The 27,817-nt window shown below is 44.8% G+C and overlaps 1 protein-coding gene across 2 annotated transcripts in view; it reads right to left on the reverse strand.

The window, feature by feature from the left end:
• The window catches only part of mlxipl (MLX interacting protein like), a 27,490-nt gene extending 784 nt beyond the window's left edge, over window positions 1–26,706 (reverse strand). The window contains exons 1-16 of one of the 2 annotated variants that reach the window (XM_080549906.1): window positions 25,772–26,706; window positions 19,725–19,831; window positions 17,718–17,800; window positions 17,495–17,584; window positions 17,322–17,363; window positions 13,453–13,627; window positions 12,227–12,307; window positions 7,498–7,649; window positions 6,726–7,380; window positions 5,862–5,935; window positions 5,239–5,509; window positions 3,507–3,616; window positions 2,929–3,048; window positions 1,502–1,629; window positions 802–925; window positions 213–342 (exon numbers count right to left, since the gene is read on the reverse strand). In XM_080549906.1, coding sequence (XP_080406032.1) covers window positions 213–342; window positions 802–925; window positions 1,502–1,629; window positions 2,929–3,048; window positions 3,507–3,616; window positions 5,239–5,509; window positions 5,862–5,935; window positions 6,726–7,380; window positions 7,498–7,649; window positions 12,227–12,307; window positions 13,453–13,627; window positions 17,322–17,363; window positions 17,495–17,584; window positions 17,718–17,800; window positions 19,725–19,831; window positions 25,772–26,136 — 2,707 coding nt within the window. In that variant the 5' untranslated portion in view covers window positions 26,137–26,706. Of the gene's footprint in view, window positions 1–212; window positions 343–801; window positions 926–1,501; window positions 1,630–2,928; window positions 3,049–3,506; window positions 3,617–5,238; window positions 5,513–5,861; window positions 5,936–6,725; window positions 7,381–7,497; window positions 7,650–12,226; window positions 12,308–13,452; window positions 13,628–17,321; window positions 17,364–17,494; window positions 17,585–17,717; window positions 17,801–19,724; window positions 19,832–25,771 lie in introns of both variants that reach the window. The other variant, XM_080549905.1, reaches the window with a different exon arrangement.
• Between the last annotated feature and the right edge of the window lie 1,111 nt (window positions 26,707–27,817).

The raw sequence follows: 27,817 nt of genomic DNA on the forward strand, positions 1-27,817 counted from the left end.
TCTATCACACAGACACTATCACTGAGACTGCCAATGGCCCCTGGCCTGAGCTAGATGACTCTTCCTGCTACGACTGGTGGATTGATGATTCACTTGCTTAGTCAAATGTATCGATTGTAAGTCGCTTTGGAATAAGGCGTCTGCTAAATGCCAAACATGTAAAAATGTAAATGATGAAGTGATGAAGTGATGGACCGGGCCGGGGGACTCACTGGGTCTGAGGGCGGGGAGGGAGCAGTGCTGGTCCAGCCAGGACAGGGTGGTGCGGCAGAGGTCCTCCACACTGGCCGTGGACACCATCCCGTTATAGGACTCAAACAGGGGCTCTATGATGATGCTGAACTGAGCTGGTGTTTAGGAAAGCACAGTACTTCTGACAACACACCAGGGAACAAAACATCCATATCTTTACTTCTTGATTGACTCTTCAAATGTGAAGCCCCACCTCTTCAATGGTAAACGGACTGCACTTACATAGCGCCTTTATCCAAAGCGCTTTACAACGGCCTCTCATTCACCCGTTCACACACACATTCACACACCAATGGCGGCCAAGCTGCCATGCAAGGCGCCGACCGGCCCACTCACTGGGAGCAATTTGGGGTTCAGTGTCTTGCCCAAGGACACTTCGACATGTGGCCAGCCGGGGCTCGAACCGCCGATCTGCCGACCATGCGATCATTAGACGGCAGCTCTACCTCCTGCGCCACAGCCGCCCCATCATCAAGCTTCTTCCAACCATCCCCAGTGAGCAGAGATAAGAGAGGAAATAAGAGAGGAGATCAGAGAGGAGAAGGATACGATCCAGAACTTCCAGTTCTGTAGGGTCTGCGTCCGGACGTAGTCTCTGAACTTCTCCCTCATGTGGTCGAAGCGCTGGCGGGTGATGGGCACGCCGGTGGCGGGCAGCTGCTGTTGGCACACGCTGCATAGGGAGAGAGAGAGAGAGGGAGAGAATGGGTCATGAACATTGAAAAAGAAGAGAACGCACACCGCACAAAACTGGCGACGGAGCAGAATACTAAAGGATACAGTAGAAGCCTCTAGAACACTCTCGTTCCAGATGCAAAAAGTGAAGATTTATTTATTGACAACAGTTTGGGCCAGAAGCCTTTGTCAAGTCTTACTTGGTAAAGAATTGGTAATGATCATAAACACGCACGCACACACACACACAGACACAGACACACTCCCACACCCACACCCACACACATACACACCCACACCCACACCCACACCCACACACACACACACACACACACACGCACACCCACACACACACACACACACACACACACACACCCACACACACACACACACACACACACACACACACACACACACCCACACACACACACACACGCCCACACACGCCCACACACACCCACACACACCCACACACACACACACACACACACCCACACACACACACACACACACACACACACACACCCACACACACCCACACACACACACCCACACACACTCATGGAGTTCTTACTTGATGGCGGAGTTGAGCAGCAGGATGTCGTCCCGGAGCCTCTGGGCCTCCTCGTGCAGCTGGGACCTCTCCTGCTGCATCTTGCTGATGTACTCTGCTGTCTTATGTAACGTGGTCGCCTTGCTGATCTGTGGCAGAGGACAGGAGGTGTTCTTTTTTTTAATTACTTTAGTTTTTATTGGGTTTCAGCATAGACATGGACAGAACATCATATCATTATTATTTATCATATATGAAGTCCGGAGGTGTTTCAATCAACATGTTACTGGTCATATATTTTGAACGAGTATTAAGTTAGGAGGTGTCACGTTTCATAGAAATGTTCAATTTTTCACAGTATTTTTCAAATATATTGATTTTGAGTCTCAAAAGGTATGTCATCCTTTCCATAACAAAAATGTCTTGGACAATTTCCTGCCATTGTTCCTGTTCTGGGGGGTTAATATTAAGCCAGTTTCTGGTAACAGCTTTTTTACTTGCTGCAAGTAAAACTTTAGTCAGGTAGACGTCTTCTCTCATTACAACATCAGCAATGTTCCCTAGATACATCACATGGCAGGTGTTTGGGATTTCATATGACAAGAGGTGTTCTAAACGTCATCCATTCTTACACCTAATCGTGACAGCAGCTGGTGAAACCGGAAAACAAGTCGGCAACCGACGGACCGTTAAAACGTTTATTACGGAGACATTTTGAATACATTTCAATGTTGTTGAAAATCAACGACACAGTCGCCAGTCAAGCCAAAATATTGCCATGCAATGGATTCGGTGAGTAATCCCCACTACTACCCTAGTTAGTGTAGAGTAGTGGGGATTACTCACTGAATCCATTTCATTGCAATTTTTTGGCTTGACTAGCAAGCGTGTCGTTGACTTTCAACAACATTGAAATGTATTCAAATTTCTCTGAATAAAAGTCAGAACATTTTGATTGGTTGGCGACTTGTTCCAAGTTTCACCACCTGCTGTCACAATGAATACGTGGCTAATGACGTAATTTAGATGATTTGGGTTGAATAATCGATACTACTCATTACAGTTTCCTATCTACAGCACCACTACGTGACGTTAGAATTATAAGGTTCTATCTCAATTTTTGTCAAAATTGAGTTTTTTACATAATCTGACCCATTAGGTGTTTATTAATGCCTGTGTGGTGTTATTTTTTTTAATGTTGACATTTTTGAGTTAGTAATTAATAAAATACAAAGGTTCCATCTCATAAAACATAATGGAATGTAATTTTTGAGTTAGTAATTAATCAAATACAAAGGTTCCATCTCACAAAACATAATGGAATGTAAAAACTTTGACGCTCAATATCTCTGAACTGCCCTAAACGGAGATAGAACCTTATCATTCTAAGCTCACGACTATGCCTTGAGCAGTGCTTGAGGTTGAGCTGTGAGTTTCAGCTGCAGTACCTTTACACTTGGCTGAGAGTTCAGCGTTGTCACCAGACTGTGTAATGTGTCAAATCCCATCTTGATGTTGAAACGCCTCTTCTGCTCAGCAGAGATGTGAGTTATCCTCCTGGTCTCCGTCTGCAACAAACACTCAACTCAGAAACACACTAACACACAGAAACACACTAACACACAGAAACACACTAACACACTGAGATCCCACTGCTGGGTCAACACAGAAACACACTAACACACTGAGACACACTGCTGGGTCAACACAGAAACACACTAACACACTGAGATTCCACTGCTGGGTCAACACAGAAACACACTAACACACTGAGATTCCACTGCTGGGTCAACACAGAAACCATGTATCTCGCTTATTCTGCAGTGGACTGCAGAGGGGAAAAAAAAGTAGGACACCTGCTAATGATCTAGTCCTTGAATTGGGCTTTGGGAGATAAATAAATTATGATCTTAGAAGGACTTCCTTTTGTTGTTAATCATTATTGTCGACAACAATTTCCTTTAGCTATATGTTATTATTATTATTATTATATTATTATTATTGTAAAAATGCAGAGTGGTTGTACCTTGTTGGACTCCATCTTGCCGTGTCCAGGTAAGGAGTGTGGGGACTCAGGATTGGACGCTTTCTCTAGAAGATTAGTTGGGGATGTTTGTCCTGAGTTTCCTGAAAAAACTGAAAACACAGCAGGGTAAACTATAACTGTCAAACATCTCATGAGGTGATGGATTGTTAAGATAGAGATCGTTTTTTTTTTCTTTCATCTGAGACCATACATCAAGATAAATTAAAATTGAGAGACAAAAGAGATGTCCATGACGAGCATGTTACAGTATCATTTGTGACACGGTCTGGTGAAAAGTTCCGCATGTAGGCGATTCTCAAGTCGCGCAAATGACCAAAAAGCTTCTTTAAAAAAAAGTGTTTTCCGTGAGTGCTGAGCCCATTCAATATAACAAACAGCAGTTTTAGGATCACTAAATACTTACCGTATTTACCCAAATATAAGACAGGTTTTTTTCCCCGGAAAAAAGTCTGAAAAAGTCGCATCGTCTTATATTCGCGCCCTAGACTTTTACACGTCAATATTAATTCACAACAACGTATGGCGCCAAAAGACTGTTCCCCACGCGACCCACCGTGCGTCTCCCGCTCCCTCTCACACACACCCCAGTGACAGGTGCCTGAAGAGATGGAGAGACACTCGGACCAGCTCGAATAAAGTGGCTCTAAAGTGTCTCAAAAGTTAATAAACAGCAGAGGCGGAGTTACGATGGCATCTTTAAGATCATGGTGATCAATGAAGCAGAGGCTTCAAATAACTGTAGAGCAGCAAAAAAATATGATGTTACAGAGTGTAACGTTAGAAGATGGTGAGGTCAAAAAGATTGGCTGAAAAATGGCGAGGTCAAAAAGATTGGCTGAAAAATGCTCATAGCCAGAGAAAGGCATATCGTGGTCCGCAAAGCGGCCCCTTCCAGGAGATTGACAGGAGGGTGTGTCAATACGTCATCGAAAAACGTAATGAATGTATGCCGATATTGAAAACATTAATTTTTACCAAACGATGTTACAGCCTACAGCCATTTTTATTCAATGTTTTTATTCTGTTTAATTTTTATATAAAACATTAACCAAAATATGTTTTATGAAATGTGAATACAAATAAAATGATTTTCTTTCTATATATAAATATATATATTTCAAAAAAAGTCGTGAAAAAGGGGGGTCGTCTTATAATCAGGGTCGTCTTATATTCGGGTCAATATGGTATAATTTGTGAATTGGATTCATCATCTGCTGTCCTGCTTCGTAGGCTACTGGGTAAGTGACACATGGATTGTAAACAAACTTACGTTTTGAGGACGTGTTCAAAAGCAAGGACTATGTGATCATGTATAGTTATGTGTTTTCAGCATGTTGATGTTCTATCAGCATGTTGTTCATAGCGATGTTGTTCATGATGTTCCTTCTTAGCTGCTAGCTAGCTGCCAACGCGACGGTAGCAACCGTGTCTGTGTTGATTCCGAGCGAGTTTCTCTGGTATTTGGTTTGTACCAACATTCAAATAAGCATATCTTCTTCAACTTCAGAGTCTAAAGTATGACACATCACTTGAAAGCTTACAATCTGCACATTCATAACCTGGAAAGAAATGAAAAATGTCCTTGCCCTACTCGGGGACTTTTTCACCAGACCCTGTCGCATTTAATATCGCTAATCACATCTGGACCTATGAGTCATGCAGCTATGTCTGTCCATTAGAGACATCCAGAGTAATGGAATCCAGCTAGTACCTGTTAAGCTGTTTCTCTCAGTGCCGTATATCTGTACTGGGGAGAGCTTCTCTGTCTTGGGGATGAGGAGGGGTGTGTTGGTGTGTATGGTGCCCTGGGCGAGCAGGGTAGAGATTGAAGAGCCTCGTGCCGTGCTGGTGTGGGGCCCAGGCTTCCCCAGGGTGGAGGTGTGGCAGTGCAGCGGGGTGAGGAGGGGGACCCCCGAGGACCAGGGAGACCCTGGCTGCATCTGCGCTGTGGCCCCTCCACTACGCATGCTGCTGCTGCCTGACTGCTAACAGCAACACAACACAACGCTCCACTTAACACTAGAACTGTTACTGTATCTCCTGAGAGGATTGAATGATTGTACACACAGTATGTCAGACATAACTGAAGATTCATTAGAAGTATGTTGAAAAAACAAGTTGAAATAACATATGACTAATTATTATCAGCTTTCATTGAATTACACCATATGTTAGATGCAGTTAATAGGTTTGAATTATTTATTGTATATGAAACTCACTGTGTTAAGCACACTCATATTTACAAGGGTGGAAAATGTAGGAAAACTGTGCCTTAACTTAAGCGTTAATAATTAAACTACAATGCTGTGGTGACACTTTAGATGTCAGGCTTACTGCAGAGTTGGGGGAGGTTGACCTCTGGCCTTTGGCTCTCACTAGAGTTGCATCAAATCCCAGTGTTGGTTTGCCTTCAAAACAAAACAGTCCAAAGTTAACTCTGCTGCCTATTCGGTTGTTAAGTCTGACGTCAAACGTGACGTTTAGCAATTTCCGGGTCCAAACCAGAAATTCCCTCCACCAGAGTACCAGTGTACTACAGCGGTAGAATGACAGTTCAATCGTTTTTTAGACTGGGATCTATTCATACAACAAGGGACACAGCACTTTCCCGTTTTCCCATTGTCAGCGTCTTTGAGCCTCGGAAAAGCACTATATAAATATAATGAATTATTATTATTACTGAGGCATTTCGAAGAGAGCGCCTCAACCAACGTTGGACCCGGAAACACGTCACGACTTAACAACCGAATTATTAAGCATACAGATTTGGTGAGGTGTCAACAGACAAGTTAAGGTATTGTTGATGAAGATGAGAAAGTAGAGTGAGGATATGTGACACGTTCTAATGCTTTGGTCCTCATATCGGGATCCAATGGAATTATCTGACTTTTCTTTCGAAAAATGGGAATACATTTCCATGTTGTTGAAAATCAACGACACGTCGCTAGTCAACTAACACAGCTTGTTTTGTGAGCCTGCTAACAATGTAAAGTAGTGTTCTAGTTAACTAGGTAGCAGTGGGGGATTACTCACCCAATCCATGCGTTGTTGCAGTATTTTGTCTTGACTAGCGAGTTTGTGTTACGATTCTGAACAACGTTGAAACGTAGTTTCCGTGTTTCAAAACAAAAGTCGGAACGTTTCGATTGGTTGCCGATACGAGGACCGAAGCATTAGAACGTGTCACATTATACTCACGTTCTTGGGTGCTGGTGGACAGCAGCTTAGCCAGACAGCTGGTCTGAGGAGGGGGGGCAGACAGAGCAGCCATGTGGGGGGCCACCGTCCTCCCCCCCGCCGTCTTCTGCTTGTGTTTCCCCCGGCCGCCCGCCACGCCGCCCTGCTGGGGGCTGGAGAAGCAGTGGGCCGTGCTGAGAGGCGGCAGAGCAGGGTGGGCCGGGGCCGTCGCCATAGAGGGGTATCCCTGAGAGAGGCAGGGGGTCGGGGGGTACATGTCTCCCGTCGTGGGGTAACTGTGGGTCTGGGGGTCCGGTCCCAGCGCCCCCATCGTGGAGGCCGTGTGGGTGATGACGGTGGAGGTCACGGCGCTGGTCGGGTTGGCGTGGTAACCGTACTTGTGACACGGAGGCGGATATAAAAAATGGCTGTCTGGGGAGACATGTATGTTTGTAGTCGCCATGGAGACCGCAGTACCAGGGTAAGGCTGATGTCCGTAGGGCATGCCGGGAGTATGGAACTCGCTATAGTCCTGTTGACCTTTGAACTTGGGTCCGGGGGCCACGTCGCTGTGGTTGAAGGTCATGTCGGAGGTCAGGGGTTGCCTGTGGTAGGCCGGGGCTGACAGGGCGCCGGAGGAGGCGGGCGGAGGCAGGCTGTCAGATGAGAGGCTAGGCTGCAAGAGAGATGAAGGGATTGACCGACCGTCACCAACATTCATTCTGATCTTTACCGCCAAACAATGTAATATCAGGGATCTGCCATGGTGACAAACGATGAAAAGGTTCAGTACCTGAGCTAGTTGGGTGTTGATGTGCAGCTGAGGAGTGACCACAGAGGTGGGCACGGAGGGGAAGGTCTCGCTGGACGAGCTCTCAAAGTAGCCGCAGTCAGCATAACCATCCTGCTCCAACGGCTGCCCCCGATGATAGCTCATAAAGATATCTAGGACATAAAACAAGACAATCATCAACCTACACAGTGTGGAAGGATCGGAGGAGATGATACCCTGTCCTACTGGGTTTCACACAATGTACAATATGTCACAGGTCAGACCACACCCCAGCCTTATTCGGTTGTTAAGTCTGACGTCAAACGTGACGTTTAGCAATTTCCGGGTCCAAACCAGAATTTCCCCGCACCAGTGTACTACAGCGGTAGAATGACAGTTCAATCGTTTTTTAGACTGGGATCTATTCATACAACAAGGGACACGGCACTTTCCCGTTTGCCCCATATTGTCAGCGTCTTTGAGCCTCGGAAAAGCGCTTTACAAATATAATGAATTATTATTATTACTGAGGCATTTTGAAGAAGCGATTCAGCCAACTTTGGACCCGGAAAAACACGTCACGACTTAACAACCGAATTGACAGATCAAAGATTTTAAATTTTTTTAATGGTTTGCTCATTTTATTTGAAGTTCAATATCAATACAAGACGGAGCGTTTTTAGGGTTTCGTTTCAGTTTAGGGTAAAGAGAACAACAAGGAAGGTCTATAGAAAAGGAAGGAGAACACATGTCGTTTTCCAAGTTCAGCAAGATCCTCAAAATGTGTAAAGTGTCCAAAGTTCACTCTTTTAAACATTTAATCAAGTCTTATTGTGCATAAACATCTGCAGACTACGAATTAAGTCCTGTATCAGTTTCGAATGATGAATGTTGGAATGGGAATGTCCCACTCAGTTATGTCTATGTATGACAAGCTCCGGACATGGGGTGATAGGGACCTGGGGTGATAGGGCCTTTTCAGCCGCAGCCCCGTCCCTCTGGAACGCCCTCCCCAACCACATCAGACAGGCCAACACCTTGCCAACATTTAAACAGGCCCTCAAGCTCGCCCTCAAGCTCGCCTTCACCAGTTAACCCTCTCCCCCTCCCCTTCCCATGTGTCCCCAGCACTACCTTAACCTTTTGTGTCTTTTTATTATTACTACTCAATCTTTTCAGTTTGTAAAGCATCTTTGAGTGTCTAGAAAAGCGCTATATAAGTCTAATGTATTATTATTATTATTATTATTATTATTATTATTATTATTATTATTATTATTATATGTCCATGCCAATTCTTACTAAGGAAATATGCATGTTCTTATTGTGGAGTGATGATACCTTGAAATCCTTCAGATCGGCATCAAGAGTCCAGCGTGATGATCCGACCATGTGTTGACTTTTATTATTATATATATATAAATTATTATTATTAATTATTATTAATTATTTTTTTATGGATTCGATGAGTAAACCCCACTACTACCTAGTTAGTGCATTGCAATATTTTGGCGTGTGTCATTGATTTTCAACAACGTTGAAATTCATTTACATTTTTCTGAATAAAAGTGAGAACAATTTAATTGGTTGCCGACTTTCAACCAGCTGCCGTCACACATGTCTGCCTCTGCCAGGCCACGCCTCCATAAACCAGAGTCACACACGTCTGCCTCTGCCAGGCCACGCCTCCATAAACCAGAGTCACACACGTCTGCCTCTGCCAGGCTACGCAGACATAAACTTTTAAAGGAGATGAGAGGAGAAGGGAGAAGAGCTGGAAAAGCTCTGGAAGAGCTGTACAACACACGCTGTCTCAGGAAGGCCTCCAAGATCTCCAGGGACCCAACCCACCCTGGGTACGAACACTTTACCCGGCTGCCCTCGAAAAGGCGGTTCAGGACCATGGCCGCAAGGACAAACAGACTGAAGGACAGCTTCTACCCCAGGGCCGTCCAGGCCCTGAACACAGCAAAGACCTAGGTTCTGGGCCCTGGACAGTCTGGACGGATTGATGGCAGCTGCTGGACTGAAAAAATCAGGTGTAGTGCTGAGGCACAAATATGTACATTTCAAGCCTGCAAACTGCGACACTTTAAATAAATGTGCAATAACACTATGTGCAATATGACAACCCTAGTCGTCTATCTGTACAGTATAGTATAGTGGATAGTGTACATAGCCTTTATTTATGTAAACCAGCTCCTTCCCTTCTTGTGTTTTTTTAAAGTGTTTTTTTAAAGTTTTTTTTTTACAATAAAGACCATTCATTCATTCATTCATTCAAGGGAGGGGAGGAGAGGAGAGGAGAGGGGAGGAGATGAGAGGAGTGGGGAGGGGAGGAGAGGAGAGGAAGGGGGACAGAGAGAGAGAGAGACAGAGAGAGGGAGAGAGAGACAGAGAGAGGGAGAGGGAGAGACAGAGACAGAGGGAGGGAGGGAGAGAGAGAGGGAGAGGAGTCTGAGGGAGAGGAGTCTGAGGGAGAGAGAGAGGGAGAGGAGTCTGAGAGGGAGAGGAGTCTGAGAGGGAGAGGAGTCTGAGGGAGAGGAGTCTGAGGGAGACAGGCCACGCAGCCATAAACCAGAGTGCCAAGTTGGCAAGGAAGAGAGACACCGTACCAACTGGAGGGGAAAAACATTTCCATCTCACATGAAAAGCTTTCCATGCAGAATAACCCTTCAGTAGAAATCCAAATACAATTCTTCTTCGTCAATTATGTCACTTCAACCCCCACCTCCATGATTACAACATTCTGAAAATGTTTTGCACAGAAAAGGCAGCGGAAAGGAAAAGTAATTTCAGGGTATCAGAAAATGTTTTCAAAGCTTTAAACAATTTCAAATGAATGTCCGTCCCTGCTGAATGCAATATGTCTAAGAAGTACAAGTTTAAGATTCACAAAACACACGCAAAGGAATATGTGCAAGCATTTAAATACTAGGAGAGGCTCTATTTCAAGAAAGAGTATGTACTTAATTATTATTATAATTATTAGTATTATTATTATAATTATTATTATAATACATTAGACTTATATAGCGCTTTTCTAGACACTCAAAGACGCTTTACAAACTGAAAAGATCGAGTAGTAATAATAAAAAGACACCAAAAAGAAATAAAGGAAAGAATAGGGGCCTAATGAAGGTAGTGCTGGGGACACATGGGAAGGGGAGGGGGAGAGGGTTAACTGGTGAAGGCGAGATTGAAGAGGTGGGTTTTGAGGGCCTGTTTAAACGTTGGCAGGGTGTTGGCTGTATGATTATGTATAGCAAGCAGACCCAGATGCAGTGCAGATAAAGGGAGGCAGACAAGTAGGTAACGGTACCAAACAAAAGGATCTTTACTTAAGGAAATGCAGACAAACCAGGATACAAACACGGACTCAATGCTTGTCAATAACAGGGGAGAACAGTGGGCCCAATGACGTGTTGTCATTTGGGAATTCGTTCCCATCGTCATGGTGTGATAGAGTCACATGGAGGACACCTATTTGTGTTCCAAGGCAATGCCACCTGGACAAGCGCCCACTCCCCCCCTCCCCCCCTCCCCCACACACAGACACACCAACAGACAGACACACACACACACACACACACATGCGCGCACGCACGCACACTGACAACCCACACACGCATTCCAGGAGGCTAAAGCGTGTTGAGCAGCTCCCTACCCTCTCTCCCTACCCTCTCTCCTACCCTCTCTCCCTACCCTCCCTCCTACCCTCTCTCCCTACCCTCCCTCCTACCCTCTCTCCCTACCCTCCCTACCCTCCCTACCCTCCCTCCTACCCTCTCTCCCCTCGGTGGTTCCAGAGCCAGGGCCGTGGTTAACCACTACCGGTTCCATTTCCCCATTCTACAGTTCAGCTCAACCCAGCCACTGACCTCCTCCTCACCTCTGAGTGGCCACACACACACACACACACACACACACACACACACACACACACACACACACACACACACACAGGAACCCCTGACTCAACAACAACCATGTGTTTTCGTTACCTCAGCACAATGAACCCTAATTATGATAGCCATGCCAACTTGACATATCCTAATATCAATCTTATCTCTTCCATACCTGGATGTGTGGCTGAGGCTACATGCTGTGGTGCATCACATTTATAAAGGAATACAGTGTAGCAATAGTCAGAGAATGTCAGCACATTAGAATGCAATGGAGGAAGTCTTCAACAGATGACAGTGTGAGTCTGCTCTATCCAGCGGCAGTACGGTAGCGTTTATAACTTCTTATCAGAAGCCCTCTCATGTCTTTATGTTTATGATACCTCCTGTCGCCACTATCCTTTCTAGTCAGTGTTTCTGTTCTGTTATGTCAATACTGTGTGTTATGCACCCAGATTGTGGAATGCACTGCCAGTTTACATTAGGGATGCAACCTCCCAACCACCGAAACCCATCTTTTTAATATTGCCTTTAAATGACTAAATAATTAAATTATGATTATATAATGATTAAAACACTTTGAGCTGCAACTTTTGCAGGAAAACTGCTATACAAATACAAGTTATTATTATTATTATTATTATTATTAATAATAATAATAATAATAATATTATTATGGTAAGAAAATTGCAAATTGCATTTTTATTGGTATAATATGCTACACGAAGCATCAAAAAACGCTGGTTAAATAGGCATATCAAGGAGAGAACCAAGCAGCATGGCTTGGCTAGTATGTGCTGATGACGCTAACAGGAGAGCTGGTGGTGAGGAGCACTCTGACATACCCGGGATGTCCATGAAGTCGTCCAGGCTGGGCTGCAGCGGCGTGAGGCCTGGCTGGATCATGTCAGCGTTGCTGGTGTACACTGAGGAGGCAACACACCAACATCACATACAGGAGGGAGGGACGTGTGTGTGCATCTGTGTGTATGTGTGTATGTGTGTGTGTGTGTGTGTGTTTTGATGGGTGGGAGGGTGTTCATCTTTCACAGTGCACACGCATCAATTTGTGTGTGTGTGTGTGTGTGTGTATGTGTGTGTGTGTGTGTGTATGTGTGTGTGTGTGTGTGTGTGTGTGTGTGTGTGTGTGTGAGTGTGTGTTGTGATGGGTGGGAGGGTGTTCATCTTTAGCCTCATTCATTCAAGTCGTTCATTCTGAAGTTCCTTATTTGTGGGGCGGTTTCTTTCCTGGGTTATTGACTCACATGATCAAGTATTCTCTGAACCCCTCCTCCTCCTCCTCCCCCTCCCCCTCCTCCTCCTCCTCCTCCTCCTCGCTCTGACATGATATGTGACAGCAGCTGGTGGAACAAGTCGCCAACCGACGGACCGTTCAGACTTTTATTCTGAAAAATGTTAATCAATTTCAGCGTTGTTGAAAATCAATGACACACTCGCTAGTCAAGCCAAAACATTGCAATGCAGTGGATTCGGTGAGTAATCCCCACTACTACCTAGTTAGTGTAGTAGAGTAGTTGGGATTACTCACTGAATCCATTGCATTGCAATGTTTTGGCTTGACTACCAAGTGTGTCATTGATTTTCAACGACGCTGAAATTGATTGACATCTTCCTGAATAAAAGTCAGAACATTTTGATTGGTTGGCGACTCCCGAGTTCACCAGCTGCTGTCACATATCGCGACATATCACGTCTGAGCCAGGAGGAGTGAGGGGGTTCATGGAGTATTGTGATCTTTGCATTCCTCTATAAATGGTAAATGGACTGCACTTATATAGCGCCTTTATCCAAAGCACTTTACAACAGCCTCTCATTCACCCATTCACACACCAATGGCGGCAAGCTACCATGCAAGGCGCCTGCCCGCTCATTGGGAGCAATTTGGGGTTCAGTGTCTTGCCCAAGGACACTTCGACATGTGGCCAGCCGGGGCTCAAACCGCCGATCTTGCGATCATTAGACGGCGGCTCTACCTCCTGCGCCGCCTCTATAGACACTGAGATGAGGTCGTGAGACGCTTGAGAGATCATAGATGCATTGTGGGACTTACTGTTGTGGCGGTCTGTGGCCCAGGGGCAGGGCTTCTGGGTCATGGTGAACAGGGTGTCGGAAATGTCCGAAAGGAAGCAGTCCAGATCAAACATGTGGGCCTCCTCCGGCATCGCCTCGGGCTCCTGGTACATGTGACTTGACCATTTCTCCAGCTCGGCCCGGCAGAACTGACCCTGAGCACAGTGGGGGGGGACATGAGGAGCTATAGACATCAGGACACCACCACACCCTCAGACCCTCCCACACCCTCCCACTAGAGGGAGCTGATTCTGTACCAACAACACCACAGGAGATGAGAAAAAGATCAGTTGGGATAAGCAGGAAGACCAGATAGGTCAGATCTAGAGAGATGTCAGGTGTAGGGAGATGTCAGATCTAGAGAGATGTCAGATCTAGAGAGATGTCAGATCTAGAGAGATGTCAGGTCTAGAGAGATGTCAGATCTAGAGAGATGTCAGGTGTAGGGAGATGTCAGGTCTAGAGAGATGTCAGATCTAGAGAGATGTCAGGTCTAGAGAGATGTCAGATCTAGAGAGATGTCAGATCTAGAGAGATGTCAGATCTAGGTGGATGTCAGGTCTAGGTGGATGTCAGGTCTAGATGGAAAAGGTTGGAAAGCTCCAGACTAGCACTGTCTAAAGAAAGCCAATATATGGTCGTCTACAGTCCGATGAATTACATTTAAAAGAAGGATTGAATGATCTTTACTTGAAAACCAATGCATAATAGGAACTTGTTCTACACTCCTAATTTCTGCCCTACAAACATAGGCAACAAAAACAATAGAATTGACAGTACAATACATGAACACTTGCCTCCCACATCATGTCCATTTTCAAGAGAGCCATTCAGTCACAGTATGTGGAAGCCCCAGACTTTTACACCACACAGCACACAGCTCATCCACGAATCAGATAAAGCAGATAGACCAACACTCACAGCAAACGTAGATCCAAACCCAGCCTCTTCTTTCTGTGCTTAAGATCTGGTGGTTCACTCTCATCTCTTATTGTTAAAGATCCACTGACAAATCAGGGGCCACATATATAGGGAAGCCCAGACTGTGGCGGAAATGCTTTTGATTACGTCTCAGAGACTACCCCTTTTCTTCTTTCTGTTTTTTTTTCATTCTCTGAGATAGGTGTGCTGTGTGTGTGGGCAGAAATTAGATGTGAGTTGGTGTTTGTGTGTATAATGTGTGTGTGTGTGTGTGTGTGTGTGTGTGTGTGTGTGTGTGTGTGTGTGTGTGTGTGTGTGTGTGTGTGTGTGTGTGTGTGTGTGTGGGGGGGTGGGTGCGCACGTGTGTGTGTGTGTGTGTGTGTGTGTGTGTGTGTGTGTGTGTGTGCGTGTGTGTGTGTGTGTGTGTGTGTGTGTGTCTGTATGTGATGAGTTGAGAAAGCAGTTTAGCAATATTGTGCAAAAAACACTAGCCCCCTACCTGAATCCATTATGTTTTTTTTTATTCATTTCTTTATTTTGATGTCTCTCCATTTCAAGGAAAGCAGCAGTCTTTTGTACCTGACCTATTTCTAGCAGTCACACTCTAAACGGGACCAACATCCACAGATGCACTCAATCTCAGGAGTCACAAAAGAAATATATCCTATTCTGTCACTTCCGGCAAAAAAAAATATTACTAGCCTTTAATTCGACTAGGTAACGTGATACATTCACATCTACAGCTTTTTTAGGTTTCACTTTTTTAGAATACCTTCCTCCTCCTCCGCTATGAAATTATCACTAATATTAAGCTTGATTGATTACTAAAAAACTGCTGAGAAGCCATGAGGTGTCAGTCATAGTGCAGGCAGGGCAGACACTGTTACTATCTGGAATTGACAGCAATGCTTGAGACAACACAACACAACACCATGACAGAGCTGAACGAACAGCAGAGGGACCTGAGCTGATAGCAGCGGTGCTTAGCTCTTGTTTGGTGATCTTTGGCCTCAAGTGAGGTTAGTCGGCTTGTGCTACTTTGAACCCCAGTCCTATAATGCCATTTACACAGTCTGCTGGGGCTTTAAAGAGAGACCTGCGTGCAGTCAAACATTATCCTTGACAGTCACACATCTGAGCAAGTGTTACGAGAGCTTGCAGCCTTCTATTCTCCAGTGAAGTAGTGTGCTCTCTCTGGCTCTGGCTGCTCTTCCTGAGACATATCTTTGCCATGAAATGTGAATGTGGCCCAGGTATGACTCTGCTGTTGCCCAATACTACACAACCACACTCACACCAAAGATGGCCCAGTTACTACAGATAGGTGTCAGACATGTTCTCCTACTGTGCATCTGGACGGACCAGGTCTGGACCAGGTCTGGACCATTGTCTGCTGAGGAGTTGAGCGATACAAGCAAGGTGAGCAGGTGAGACCTGAGCATGGCTGCTGCAGACAGAGTGGGTTAGGCCAGTGGTTCTCAACCCTCTCCTCGGGGACCACCAGCCGCTCCACATATTTGATCTGTTCCACCACCAGCACCAGCACACCTGATTCAACTAATCAAGTCCAAACCATAATTGCTTTGGACTTGATTAGTTGAATCAGGTGAGCTGGTGGTGGAACAGATCAAATATGTGGAGCGGCTGGTGGTCCCTGAGGAGAGGGTTGAGAACCACTGGGTTAGAGAACACATGTGCTCAGGGGAGTACTGTCATCAAGGAGGTGCTTCCCCCCCACCTTCCCCCCCCACCTCTCCCTAACCCTTTCCTCACGAGGTGACTCATTTGTTTTTGTTCATGAGTGATGCCCAACATCAAACTTTCACATTCACAAATCCAGAAAAAAAAAAAAAAAGACTTAATGCCCCCCCTGCTCCACAATGCTACCCAGGAAGGAAGTGGGTCAGATTTGATTAAGTGACATTAAAGTCTGGAGCCACATCCTCGGGAAACGGCAGGCAGAGCAGAGACAGAGATTGGAGGCATTGTAGTCGAAGGCAATCAAAATGTGAGTCATTTGCTCACAAATTTCGGCCTGTGACGCAAGTCTTTTTTGCACATTTCTATTTTTCTCGATTCCTTCTTTTTCTTCTACTCTGACTGACCGCAGCACACGTCCTATTAATAGACAACAGCCAGGAGGACTTAAACAAATGTGAGCTCCTAACCTACAAAGGCAAACACAACACTACTAGCTCACCGACCTCCCCCATCAATATCACACACACTCAGGAAGTGGACCAACCAGAGTCAGCCTGCTAGGCTAGTTTAACAAGGCTAGTTTAATGTCACAAACAGTGAGTTCTTATATACTGGACACAGCCTATTTGTGTTTATAACCAATTAACTATAGGGGCTCTCACATGTAATTAACTATAGGGGCTATCACATGTAATTAACTATAGGGGCTATCACATGTAATTAACTATAGGGGCTCTCACATGTAATTAACTATAGGAGCTCTCACATGTAATTAACTATAGGGGCTCTCACATGTAATTAACTATAGGGGCTGTCACATGTAATTAACTATAGGGGCTCTCACATGTAATTAACTATAGGGGCTGTCACATGTAATTAACTATAGGGGCTCTCACATGTAATTAACTATAGGGGCTCTCACATGTAATTAACTATAGGGGCTCTCACATGTAATTAACTATAGGGGCTCTCACATGTAATTAACTATAGGGGCTCTCACATGTAATTAACTATAGGGGCTCTCACATGTAATTAGTCTAACCTGGTTACATTACGTTACTTAAGTTAGGGTCCACTAATGTTGTTTAGAAGCCAGGTAATAGTGACAATGCTTCAGAGAGGAAATCCACAGGCAGACTACAGATGCATGTTTTAAGACCTGCTCTAAAACAAAGCACATGAGAATGAGAGGGTCAAGTTGAATTCATTTGAGCAAGTCAATCTTACCTTCTGTAGCATCGACAAAAGTCCATCTTTGTTTTTCTGAAGCTACAAAGAACATGAAAAAACATGCATTTGTAACAATGCAATGTAGGAATGTGATGAAAAGAAAACAGATTGTACTGACAGCGTTATAGAGGCTGCGATGGGTTTCATGTATGACCCAAATGAGGACTCACCCTCTTCTTGTAGTATATCCTCCACTTGTGGTATTCTTTGATAACTACTTCAATCCTCCGCTTCCAGTAGCTGCCTTCTAGTACAATAGCCTTGCGACAGAGAACAAAAACAGAAACATCATCATCAGGAAGAACTGCTCTCCAGAGCTTCAGACAAGAGAAAAACGATTGTCTGCAACGCTCGGTAGTTCCTCACAAGGCCTTGGGGTCAAGGGTCACTCACTTCAGGTTTGCGGTGAGCGTCGGCCTCAGAGCCCTCCAGGGGAGTTACAAATCCACACACCGGATTCTTCCTCTTCTCTACATCTGAACCACAGAGAAGAAATCAAAACTAATGTATTCAGATTCAGATTCAGATTCAGATTCAGATAACGTTTATTGCCATTATGCATACACATATAGGAATTGGCTTTGGCGTTACAGTAGGTGCGTTTATGCTTTTTTCACATGCATACATGAACAAAAACAAATACAAAAAACAGGACAACACAGGACAGACAACAGTGCATTGAATAGTGATATATATATTAAGTGCAGTGCAGAGTTTTTCAATGGGTCCAGTGCATATTCAGTCCTGAGCAGACTTGGGGGCGGGGGGGAGGGGGAAGCCAGAGTCATTTAGTAGCCTGGCGGCTGAGGGGAAGAAACTGAGCCTGTGGCGGGCCTTTACTGTTTTAGGCAGCCGCAACCTTCTTCCAGAGGAAGATGTTATCATCTTTATGGATTTATTTTGTGGTCCGTAAAGCTGTCAAAACTGCTGTTGTAATTAAGCTTCAAACATGATTGGCGTAACTTTAAAGGAATCGCACTCAACATCTCTGGTAGAGTATGTGGCGACATAGAAAGAAGTACACTACATCATCTTAGAACTGCATTGGATCCACAGTTTTGTAGGGGGGGGGCAATCCCTCAAGTGTGAAACAGTTTGTCACTATTGCCTCTGTCTGACTGTAGCAAGCGCTGTATCGGTTGTTCTGTGTGTGACAAAGCTCTCCTTGTTTGTTATCAGGCTGAACATCCCTGTGGCATCAGAAGACATATCAGTCAGAGAGAGAGGACCAGTCAGAGAGAGAGAGGACCAATCAGAGAGAGAGAGAGGACCAGTCAGAGAGAGAGAGGACCAATCAGAGAGAGAGAGAGGACCAATCAGAGAGAGAGAGAGGACCAGTCAGAGAGAGAGAGGACCAGTCAGAGAGAGAGAGAGAGGACCAGTCAGAGAGAGAGAGGACCAGTCAGAGAGAGAGAGGACCAATCAGAGAGAGAGAGAGGACCAGTCAGAGAGAGAGAGGACCAATCAGAGAGAGAGAGAGGACCAGTCAGAGAGAGAGAGAGGACCAGTCAGAGAGAGAGAGGACCAGTCAGAGAGAGAGAGGACCAGTCAGAGAGAGAGAGGACCAATCAGAGAGAGAGAGGACCAGTCAGAGAGAGAGAGGACCAGTCAGAGAGAGAGAGGACCAGTCAGAGAGAGAGAGGACCAATCAGAGAGAGAGAGAGAGGACCAGTCAGAGAGAGAGAGGACCAATCAGAGAGAGAGAGAGGACCAGTCAGAGAGAGAGAGAGGACCAGTCAGAGAGAGAGAGGACCAATCAGAGAGAGAGAGAGGACCAATCAGAGAGAGAGAGGACCAGAGAGAGAGAGGACCAATCAGAGAGAGAGAGGACCAATCAGAGAGAGAGAGGACCAGTCAGAGAGAGAGAGGACCAATCAGAGAGAGAGAGGACCAATCAGAGAGAGAGGAGCAGAGAGAGAGAGAGAGGACCAGTCAGAGAGAGAGAGGACCAATCAGAGAGAGAGAGGACCAGTCAGAGAGAGAGAGGACCAATCAGAGAGAGAGAAGACCAATCAGAGAGAGAGAGGACCAATCAGAGAGAGAGGACCAGTCAGAGAGAGAGGACCAGTCAGAGAGAGAGAGGACCAATCAGAGAGAGAGAGAGAGACAGAGGACCAATCAGAGAGAGAGGACCAATCAGAGAGAGAGAGAGAGAGAGAGAGAGAGAGGACCAATCAGAGAGAGAGAGGACCAATCAGAGAGAGAGAGGACCAGTCAGAGAGAGAGAGGACCAACCAGAGAGAGAGAGGACCAGTCAGAGAGAGAGAGGACCAATCAGAGAGAGAGAGGACCAGTCAGAGAGAGAGGACCAATCAGAGAGAGAGAGGACCAGTCAGAGAGAGAGAGGACCAATCAGAGAGAGAGAGGACCCAGAGGAGGACCAGAGGAGGGAGAACTCACACTGAATGAACCAGGCTCTCCAGATGCCATTATTCAAACGGATCTTGTCCCGCCAAAGCAGCCGCAGGCCTTTGAAAGACTTCCACTTCGGGGAGACAATTTTACCACTGGGAAAAAAAAGAAATATTTTTAAAATAAAAAACAGGCTAAATTACCTATTATCGCACGACCTAAAACAACCTGTATTTGTTCAAAGATACTAAATGCTGTTTGTTATTGTCATGGAAACCTAGGGCAAAGTTCACATCCCTCCCGTTTACTGTTTACAATTGACAGAGATAATCATTTGCAAAATTACAAAAAACAGATCACAAGCATGGAGTTAAAATCATTAATCACGGATAAGATATGCAGCTATATTCTCTACATATCTTGATAGGATATGCAGCTATATTCTCTACATATAGATATGCAGCTATATTCTCTACATATCTAAGATATGCAGCTATATTCTCTACATATCTTGCACAATAAAAGCCATGGGAGAGTGCTGGTCTCTGCCTAATGGACTAGAACACTGGAACTAGATTTCTCGTGCTGACTTTTACATTTTGGCCCAATCAGAGAACCTCATCCATCAGTGAAGCTGTTTTCTCCCCCCGGCCTTTCTAGTGTCATTCAGCACATCAGGTGGTAGAAGGGGTCCACTTAGCGACCAGTGCTCAGTGAGTTGCTAGGAAGCCAGGTGAATAATGTCCAAGAGGTTGGATGTGCTTTCAAAATACACAAGTGAAATCTGTGTCACACGTTCAGCTAAACAGCCGAGGCGGCACATTAACCAGGGGTGAACTGACAGCTGGAAGCAGATGGGTAAATCAAGCGTGACATTCACCCATCTGGACATGACTAACTAACCTAACCCATCTGGACATGACTAACTAACCTAACCCATCTGGATATGACTAACTAACCTAACCCATCTGGACATGACTAACTAACCTAACCCATCTGGACATGACTAACTAACCTAACCCATCTGGACATGACTAACTAACCTAACCCATCTGGACATGACTAACTAACCCTAACCCATCTGGACATGACTAACTAACCTAACCCATCTGGAACATGACTAACTAACCTAACCCATCTGGACATGACTAACTAACCTAACCCATCTGGACATGACTAACTAACCTAAACCATCTGGACATGACTAACTAACCTAACCCATCTGGAACATGACTAACTAACCTAACCCATCTGGACATGACTAACTAACCCTAACCCATCTGGACATGACTAACTAACCTAACCCATCTGGAACATGACTAACTAACCTAACCCATCTGGACATGACTAACTAACCTAACCCATCTGGAACATGACTAACTAACCTAAACCATCTGGACATGACTAACTAACCTAACCCATCTGGACATGACTAACTAACCTAACCCATCTGGACATGACTAACTAACCTAACCCATCTAGAGCATGACTAACTAACCTAACCCATCTGGACATGACTAACTAACCTAACCCATCTGGACATGACTAACTAACCTAACCCATCTGAACATGACTAACTAACCTAACCCATCTGGAACATGACTAACTAACCTAACCCATCTGGACATGACTAACTAACCTAACCCATCTGGAACATGACAAACTAACCTAACCCATCTGGACATGACTAACTAACCTAACCCATCTGGACATGACTAACTAACCTAACCCATCTGGACATGACTAACTAACCTAACCCATCTGGACTTGACTAACTAACCTAACCCATCTGGACATGACTAACTAACCTAACCCATCTGAACATGACTAACTAACCTAACCCATCTGGAACATGACTAACTAACCTAACCCATCTGGACATGACTAACTAACCTAACCCATCTGGACATGACTAACTAACCTAACCCATCTGGACATGACTAACTAACCCAGTGGTTCCCAAACTTTTTCAATCAGGCCCCCCTTGGGTAATTGGAAATATTTTCGAGCCCCCCCTAACCCGGTTCCCACCTAGATTGATATAATTAATTGTATAAAGTTGTAAAAACATTACATTTTCTCTTCTAATAATAACAAGACACATACAGTATATCCAACTATAGTTTTATATTTTATTATGGTTTGAAAAGGAACATAAGTGCTTGGCAAATGATCCTGTGCCACTGAAATATTCAACATATCAACATTAACTAATTTCTACTGCATCACTATTCTTACTCCTCACATTTCTATCACAATTACGATCAATGACTTGTGTGTGCTTGCTTTGCCTTGCAAATCTTCTCAAAGCGGGGTTGTTGTTTTGAGACTGCCACTCTCAGTTCATTCTCAATGTTCAACTTCGACCTGTATTTGCTTTTGATAGCAGCAACAGCAGAAAAGCCTATCTCACACAGGTACGATGTTGCAAAAGGCAGCAGTATTCCCACAGCTTTCTGTCCAATGAGAGGGTAGTCCTTCTCCACTCCAATCCAAAACCCAGCCAAAGTCGTGGATGTGAACTGCAGCCTCATGGTTGACTCTGAAGTCATGTCGATGTACTGTTCCTCTTCCGCAGTGCTGAACATGGCAGGTGGTGGTGCAACAAATGGATCTCTAATCCAGTCGTATTTGGCACTGTCATCCACAGAGAAGTATTTCTGGAAGCTTTGTTTCAGGGCTGAGATGTGCTCTCTCATACATGGAACCACTGTGCTCTGCAGCTCATTGGTCTCGATGAATGCCTTCAGATTCCCAAATGAGTCGATGTCCCCCTGTTCAAGTCTCCTGCCCCACATGTCCAGTTTCCGTGTGAAAGATTGTATCCTGTCTGCCAGATGTGGAAGGTGTGTGTTGTTGCCCTGCAACTGTAGATTCAATTCATTGAGCTTCTCAAACATGTCGCTTAGGTAGGCCAATTTCATGAGGAAGTCTTCATCATTAAACTTGCTGGCAAGTTCGTTCCCTTCCTCCTCCAAGTAGATTCGGATCTCATCTTTCAGCGATAGCACCCTGGACAGCACCTTTCCGCGAGAGAGCCAACGCGACTCGCTGTGAAATAGCACGGCTGTGTGCTCGGAGCCCATCTCCTCGCACAAAGCGGAAAAAATGCGAGCTTTCAGTGGTCTTGTTTTTATGTAATTGACGGTGGTGATAACATGAGACAAAACGTCATTCAACTCTGGACTCAGCTGCTTTGACGCGAGTGCCTCCCTGTGTATTATGCAGTGAGTCCACACTGCTTTCGGTGCAACGCGCTTGATGAGCGTCTGGAGCCCTCCCCGTTTTCCTGCCATGGCCTGGGCACCGTCGGTGCATATCCCCACACAGTCCTCCCATTTCAGATCGGCTTCACTCAGGTATTTGTCTATGATTTTGAACAGTTCATCAGCTGTTGCTCTGTTTGGGACATAGTTGCAAAATAGCAAATCCTCGCTCAAACCCTCCGCATCAATGTATCTGACATACGCTATTAACAGACAGTCCTTGTTACTATCTGTGGCCTCGTCTACCTGGAGCGCAAAGCGTTGGTCTTTTATTTTCTCAACAAGCTGCTCTTTCATGTCTTCTGAGATGTCATTGATGCGTCTCGCAATAGTGTTGTTTGACAGGGGGATAGCTTTGAGTTTTTGGGCTGTTGCCTCGTCTATCATATGTGAAACCATATCTATTGCAGCAGGGAGTATTAACTCCTCAGCGATGGTGTGTGGTTTTTTAGACTGGGTGATACGATATGCCACTTTGTAGGAGGCAAGTTGAGCATTAGACGTAACAGATGCTGTTTTAACGAAACGGCTCTGCTGACCACGGTATTCTTGGAGTTTTCTCTTGAAGAAATCGAGGGGCTTCTTCACATCAGTCGGGTGTGTGGTCTCCAAGTGACGTTTCAACTTGCTAGGCTTCATGCTTTCTGCCGCTAAAGTTTTGAGACAGAGGACACACAGTGGTCGTTCCTCCGCACCGACCACATTAGACGTGAAGCCCAGGGAGAGGTATGTATCGTCATACTTTGTTGACTTTGGCTTTGGGACGTTTGTCATGGGCTCCTTCGCTTTTCGTTTAGCTTCCGGCTCTTTCATAAACTTATCCATTGTTGTTGTTGCTGCTAGATAGCTGGAGGAGGGAGTGCGCGCGTCAATGACGTGAATGGAGCGCGCGTCAATGACGTGAATGGAGCCCCCTCGCTGCCTCTTTGTTACAGTTTATGGCCTGCGCTCCATTCAGGTTCTCATTTTTATCATCCAACGCCCACAACACCCCTGATGGTAACCTTAAGCAAGCAGTGTTTGTTTACAGCTCTTGTGTGTGCATTTTTTTCCCCTCCCATTATTTCTGCGCCCCCCCTGCAGTACCCCCGCGCCCCACTAGGGGGTCGCGACCCACAGTTTGGGAAACGCTGAACTAACCTAACCCATCTGGACATGACTAACTAACCTAACCCATCTAGAGCATGACTAACTAACCTAACCCATCTGGACATGACTAACTAACCTAACCTGAGCATGACAAAGATTGCTAAGCAGAATACTGTCTTAAGAAACGGTGCCTCACACCTACTAGACTGTCAACAACATATTGTATAAAACTGGTATAAGATTTGTATAAATATGTATAAGAAAAAGGTCTTAAATCTTGTATGAAACAAAAACCGGCTTAGAAAAGTTATTAACACAGGTTGAAAAATCTATGTTCATCAACAGATATTGTAGCAACTTCTGTAAAACTCAGTTTTAGTACTTACTGTCATTGGTAGACATTGGGGCACAGAGACACTAATGGTACAAGATCATAAGATGGCATGAATTGACATTCTGAAAGTCTGGAGGGAAAGTGCAGGTACAAATACTACATCCGTGGCATTATAATAGATTTTTTTTTGTTCAGCCTTACTTCAACAATTAAAGTAAGGTCTATCGCAGAATGGATTGTAAATACATTTGATAGGCTTTATGGCTGCAATCTTTTTCTTGGCTCAGATTGTGTTGTTCTATTCATTGGGCAACTATCAGATCGTAAAACACAGATAGTGCCAAACTTCTCTATGCCAAGGGTTGATGACACACATTGAAGACATTGTTGTGCAGTTTGTGACACTAATTGCCTCAATTTGCTTAGAGAGTGCACCAATTCATGCGCATCAATCATTCATGGGGGACAACATGTTCAGTGTTGAATAGGATATGAATATGTCCATTCATCAGGTGTCAGTTATAAAAAGGCACAGGGGCTGTGAGGATACTGTCTCTGATCCTTCCCTTAGTTACACTGTAATCCTCATTAATGCTGCCAACTCAAACCAAAGTCCATATTTCTGTCAAGATTTTCAAAGCAATTTCACAATCACCCCCTCCCACACACACACACACACACACACACACACACACACACACACACACACACACACACACACACACACGCACGCACGCACGCACACACACACACACACACACACACACACACACACACACACACACACACACACACACACACACACACACAAATAGCACAGTGTAACACCCCATTCCTATCTGGAATAAACAAAATAGATTTTAAAGTATAGAGAAAGGGACATAGTGGGTGCTTTGACCCAGTCAGAGACGTAGGATATATGTTATTTGGTAAGTTAGATTGGTCGATGGGTATGTTACAGGGTATATACAGGAATCTTGAGGTTAATTTCAATACCTTTCTAAGACTTTTTAAAGACCTTGTCAATATTTTTCCAGACCTCACCGCCACTTCGAGCTGTAACCGTTTACATCAGTGAACCTTTATCTTAACAGTTTTAGTTTGCAATAGACTAGACCACTATCATACAACAGAATTTCCGGTTCATCTTTGTTTTTTAATAAAACTAATAAATTCACGAACTTTTACTAAAGGTTTGTAGGACTCAAACTCTTTGGACAGTCTAATTCAGAAAAATACCTACAAAATTCAAGACCTCATAAAATCGTGAGAAGACTTTTTAAGACTTATTAAGGGTCTTGGTTTTCCCAAAATTGATTTATCAACTTTTAATACTTTTCAAGACACCGCGGATACCATGTGTTAACACTTTACGCACGCAAGTAAACAGTGCAATCGTGATGTACCTGTAGGCCAGTGACATACACTCAAACAGCCGGCTCAGCGTCGGGTCGATGCTCAGGCTCCCAGGGTAGAACGTGTACGTCTGGCACCAGGTCCTGGTCACGTCGAAGTCGTATCGCAGCGCCGTGGCTCCGCTCTTCCGTCTCCGCGGGGCGCAGTCGCTGTGCGGGGAGGACACCATGAAGTGTCCGCTGTGGATGACCTGGTCCTGGGCGCGCAGGAGAGACCCCACCGCAGCTCCCGTCCCCACGGCCGTGCCATGGTCCTCATCTGGGTCCGAATCTGACTCCAAGTCGGGTAGACTAGGGTTCTGGTTCTGCTTGGCTTGTCCTTGTCCAGACACCTCTGGGGACATTCTTTCAGCCATTGCGTGACGTTAGAATTATAAGGTTCTATGATCTCCGTTTTTGTCAAAATTGAGTTGTTGTTTTTTTTACATAATCTGATCCTTTAGGTGTTTATTAATGCCTGTGTGGTGTTATTTTTGTTTCAATATAAAATGTTGAAATGTTTTAGTTAGTAATAATTCATAAAATACAAAGGTTCCATCTCACCAAACATAAAGGAATGTAAAAACGTTGACGCTCAATATCTCTGAACTGCCCTAAACGGAGATAGAACCTTCTCATTCTAAACGGAGATAGAACCTTATCATTCTAAACGGAGATAGAACCTTATCATTCTAAACGGAGATAGAACCTTATCATTCTAAACTCACGCATTGCCATCGCAGCAGTATCAGCCCTGCATGTATATACCTCCTTTTGACTGGTATGAATCCGATTGGCTTCGGTCTATTTATCGTTGAATGGCACCCCCATTCGTCCTCTCCAAAAGCCTCTTCTAGCCTAGACGTTGGGAGGCCTAATGTGTCTGGTGTCCCATCAGAGCAAACGTAAGTCTGAGCACCGAGGCCCTTCAAATGTCAGCTGCGACCCAGCTGCCACTATTACAACACGTTATCTTAGTTGATAAGAGAGTCTATGTGTTTTTGTATTATGTAAGGGGAGACCTCTGTCCCAGCCATTGGGTCCTAGCCTATGGTCCCAGCCCACAAACGGGACTAAAATTAAAGTGACAAGCACAGAGGTCACAGCTATACAGTAGGTCCAGAGACTAGGAGCTACTAACTAGAACATCCAATGTTCCACTTCCACCACTTTGTCACCAAGTTGGCCTCATTCTATAATGTCCCTGCATCATGGATTTGCTTATAGGAGAAGAAGCTATAATATAAGATAGCTATAATATAGCTTCTTCTCCTAAAAGCAAATCCATGATGCAAGAACAGACACAGACAGACAGACAGACAGACATATTCTGACACTGGCGTCCTATGTATAACTTCCCATGCACAATAACATCACTTGCCAATTCAGGACATCCTTAGGTCTGTACATTATTTTTGATGATTTGCCACTTCATAAAATCAGTGTGAAAGTAGCAAAAATACTACTTTTAAAATTCACTGGTGGAACATTGGGTCTTCAAAGTGAATGCTGATATTAACAGTATATTGCCACCACCAAGTTCTCCCAGTTCTCCCACCTTTTCTAAAACTGCCGGTACACCGTTTAACCCTAGCCATATAACCTCAACCCTAACCCTACAGCCTTAACCCTGGCACTAACTCTAACCTTAACCCCTAACCCTAGCTCCAACAATAAATTAAATAAAGTCACAGGGAGGCGAATTTCCAAAAATCTTGGGTGCTTGGGGAAGGCTCATGAATATTTAGAAAGAAAGCGCTACCTGATTGGCCGGTGAAACGTCACAGCTCACAGCTCATAACTGTACACCTCTAAACTATACTGATGTTTACGTTTATGGCCTACTACCTCTGTCTGCACATACTGTACATTGCATAGTTACCTATCACTATCTTTCTTATTTTATTGAATCTAATCTAATCTAAAACACCAAACCGAACAAACGGGGGGGAAAGTGATTGTGGTGCCGATCTTTTGGGCAGTGCACTGATCCACACAAGAACAAAAAAAAAGTCCACGTTTTGGACTTGCTAACGCTTTGGACTTGCTAACGTTTTG

The sequence above is a fragment of the Nansenia antarctica genome (genome assembly GCF_963989245.1).
Source record: "Nansenia antarctica genome assembly, chromosome: 20".
NCBI lineage: Eukaryota > Metazoa > Chordata > Actinopteri > Argentiniformes > Microstomatidae > Nansenia > Nansenia antarctica.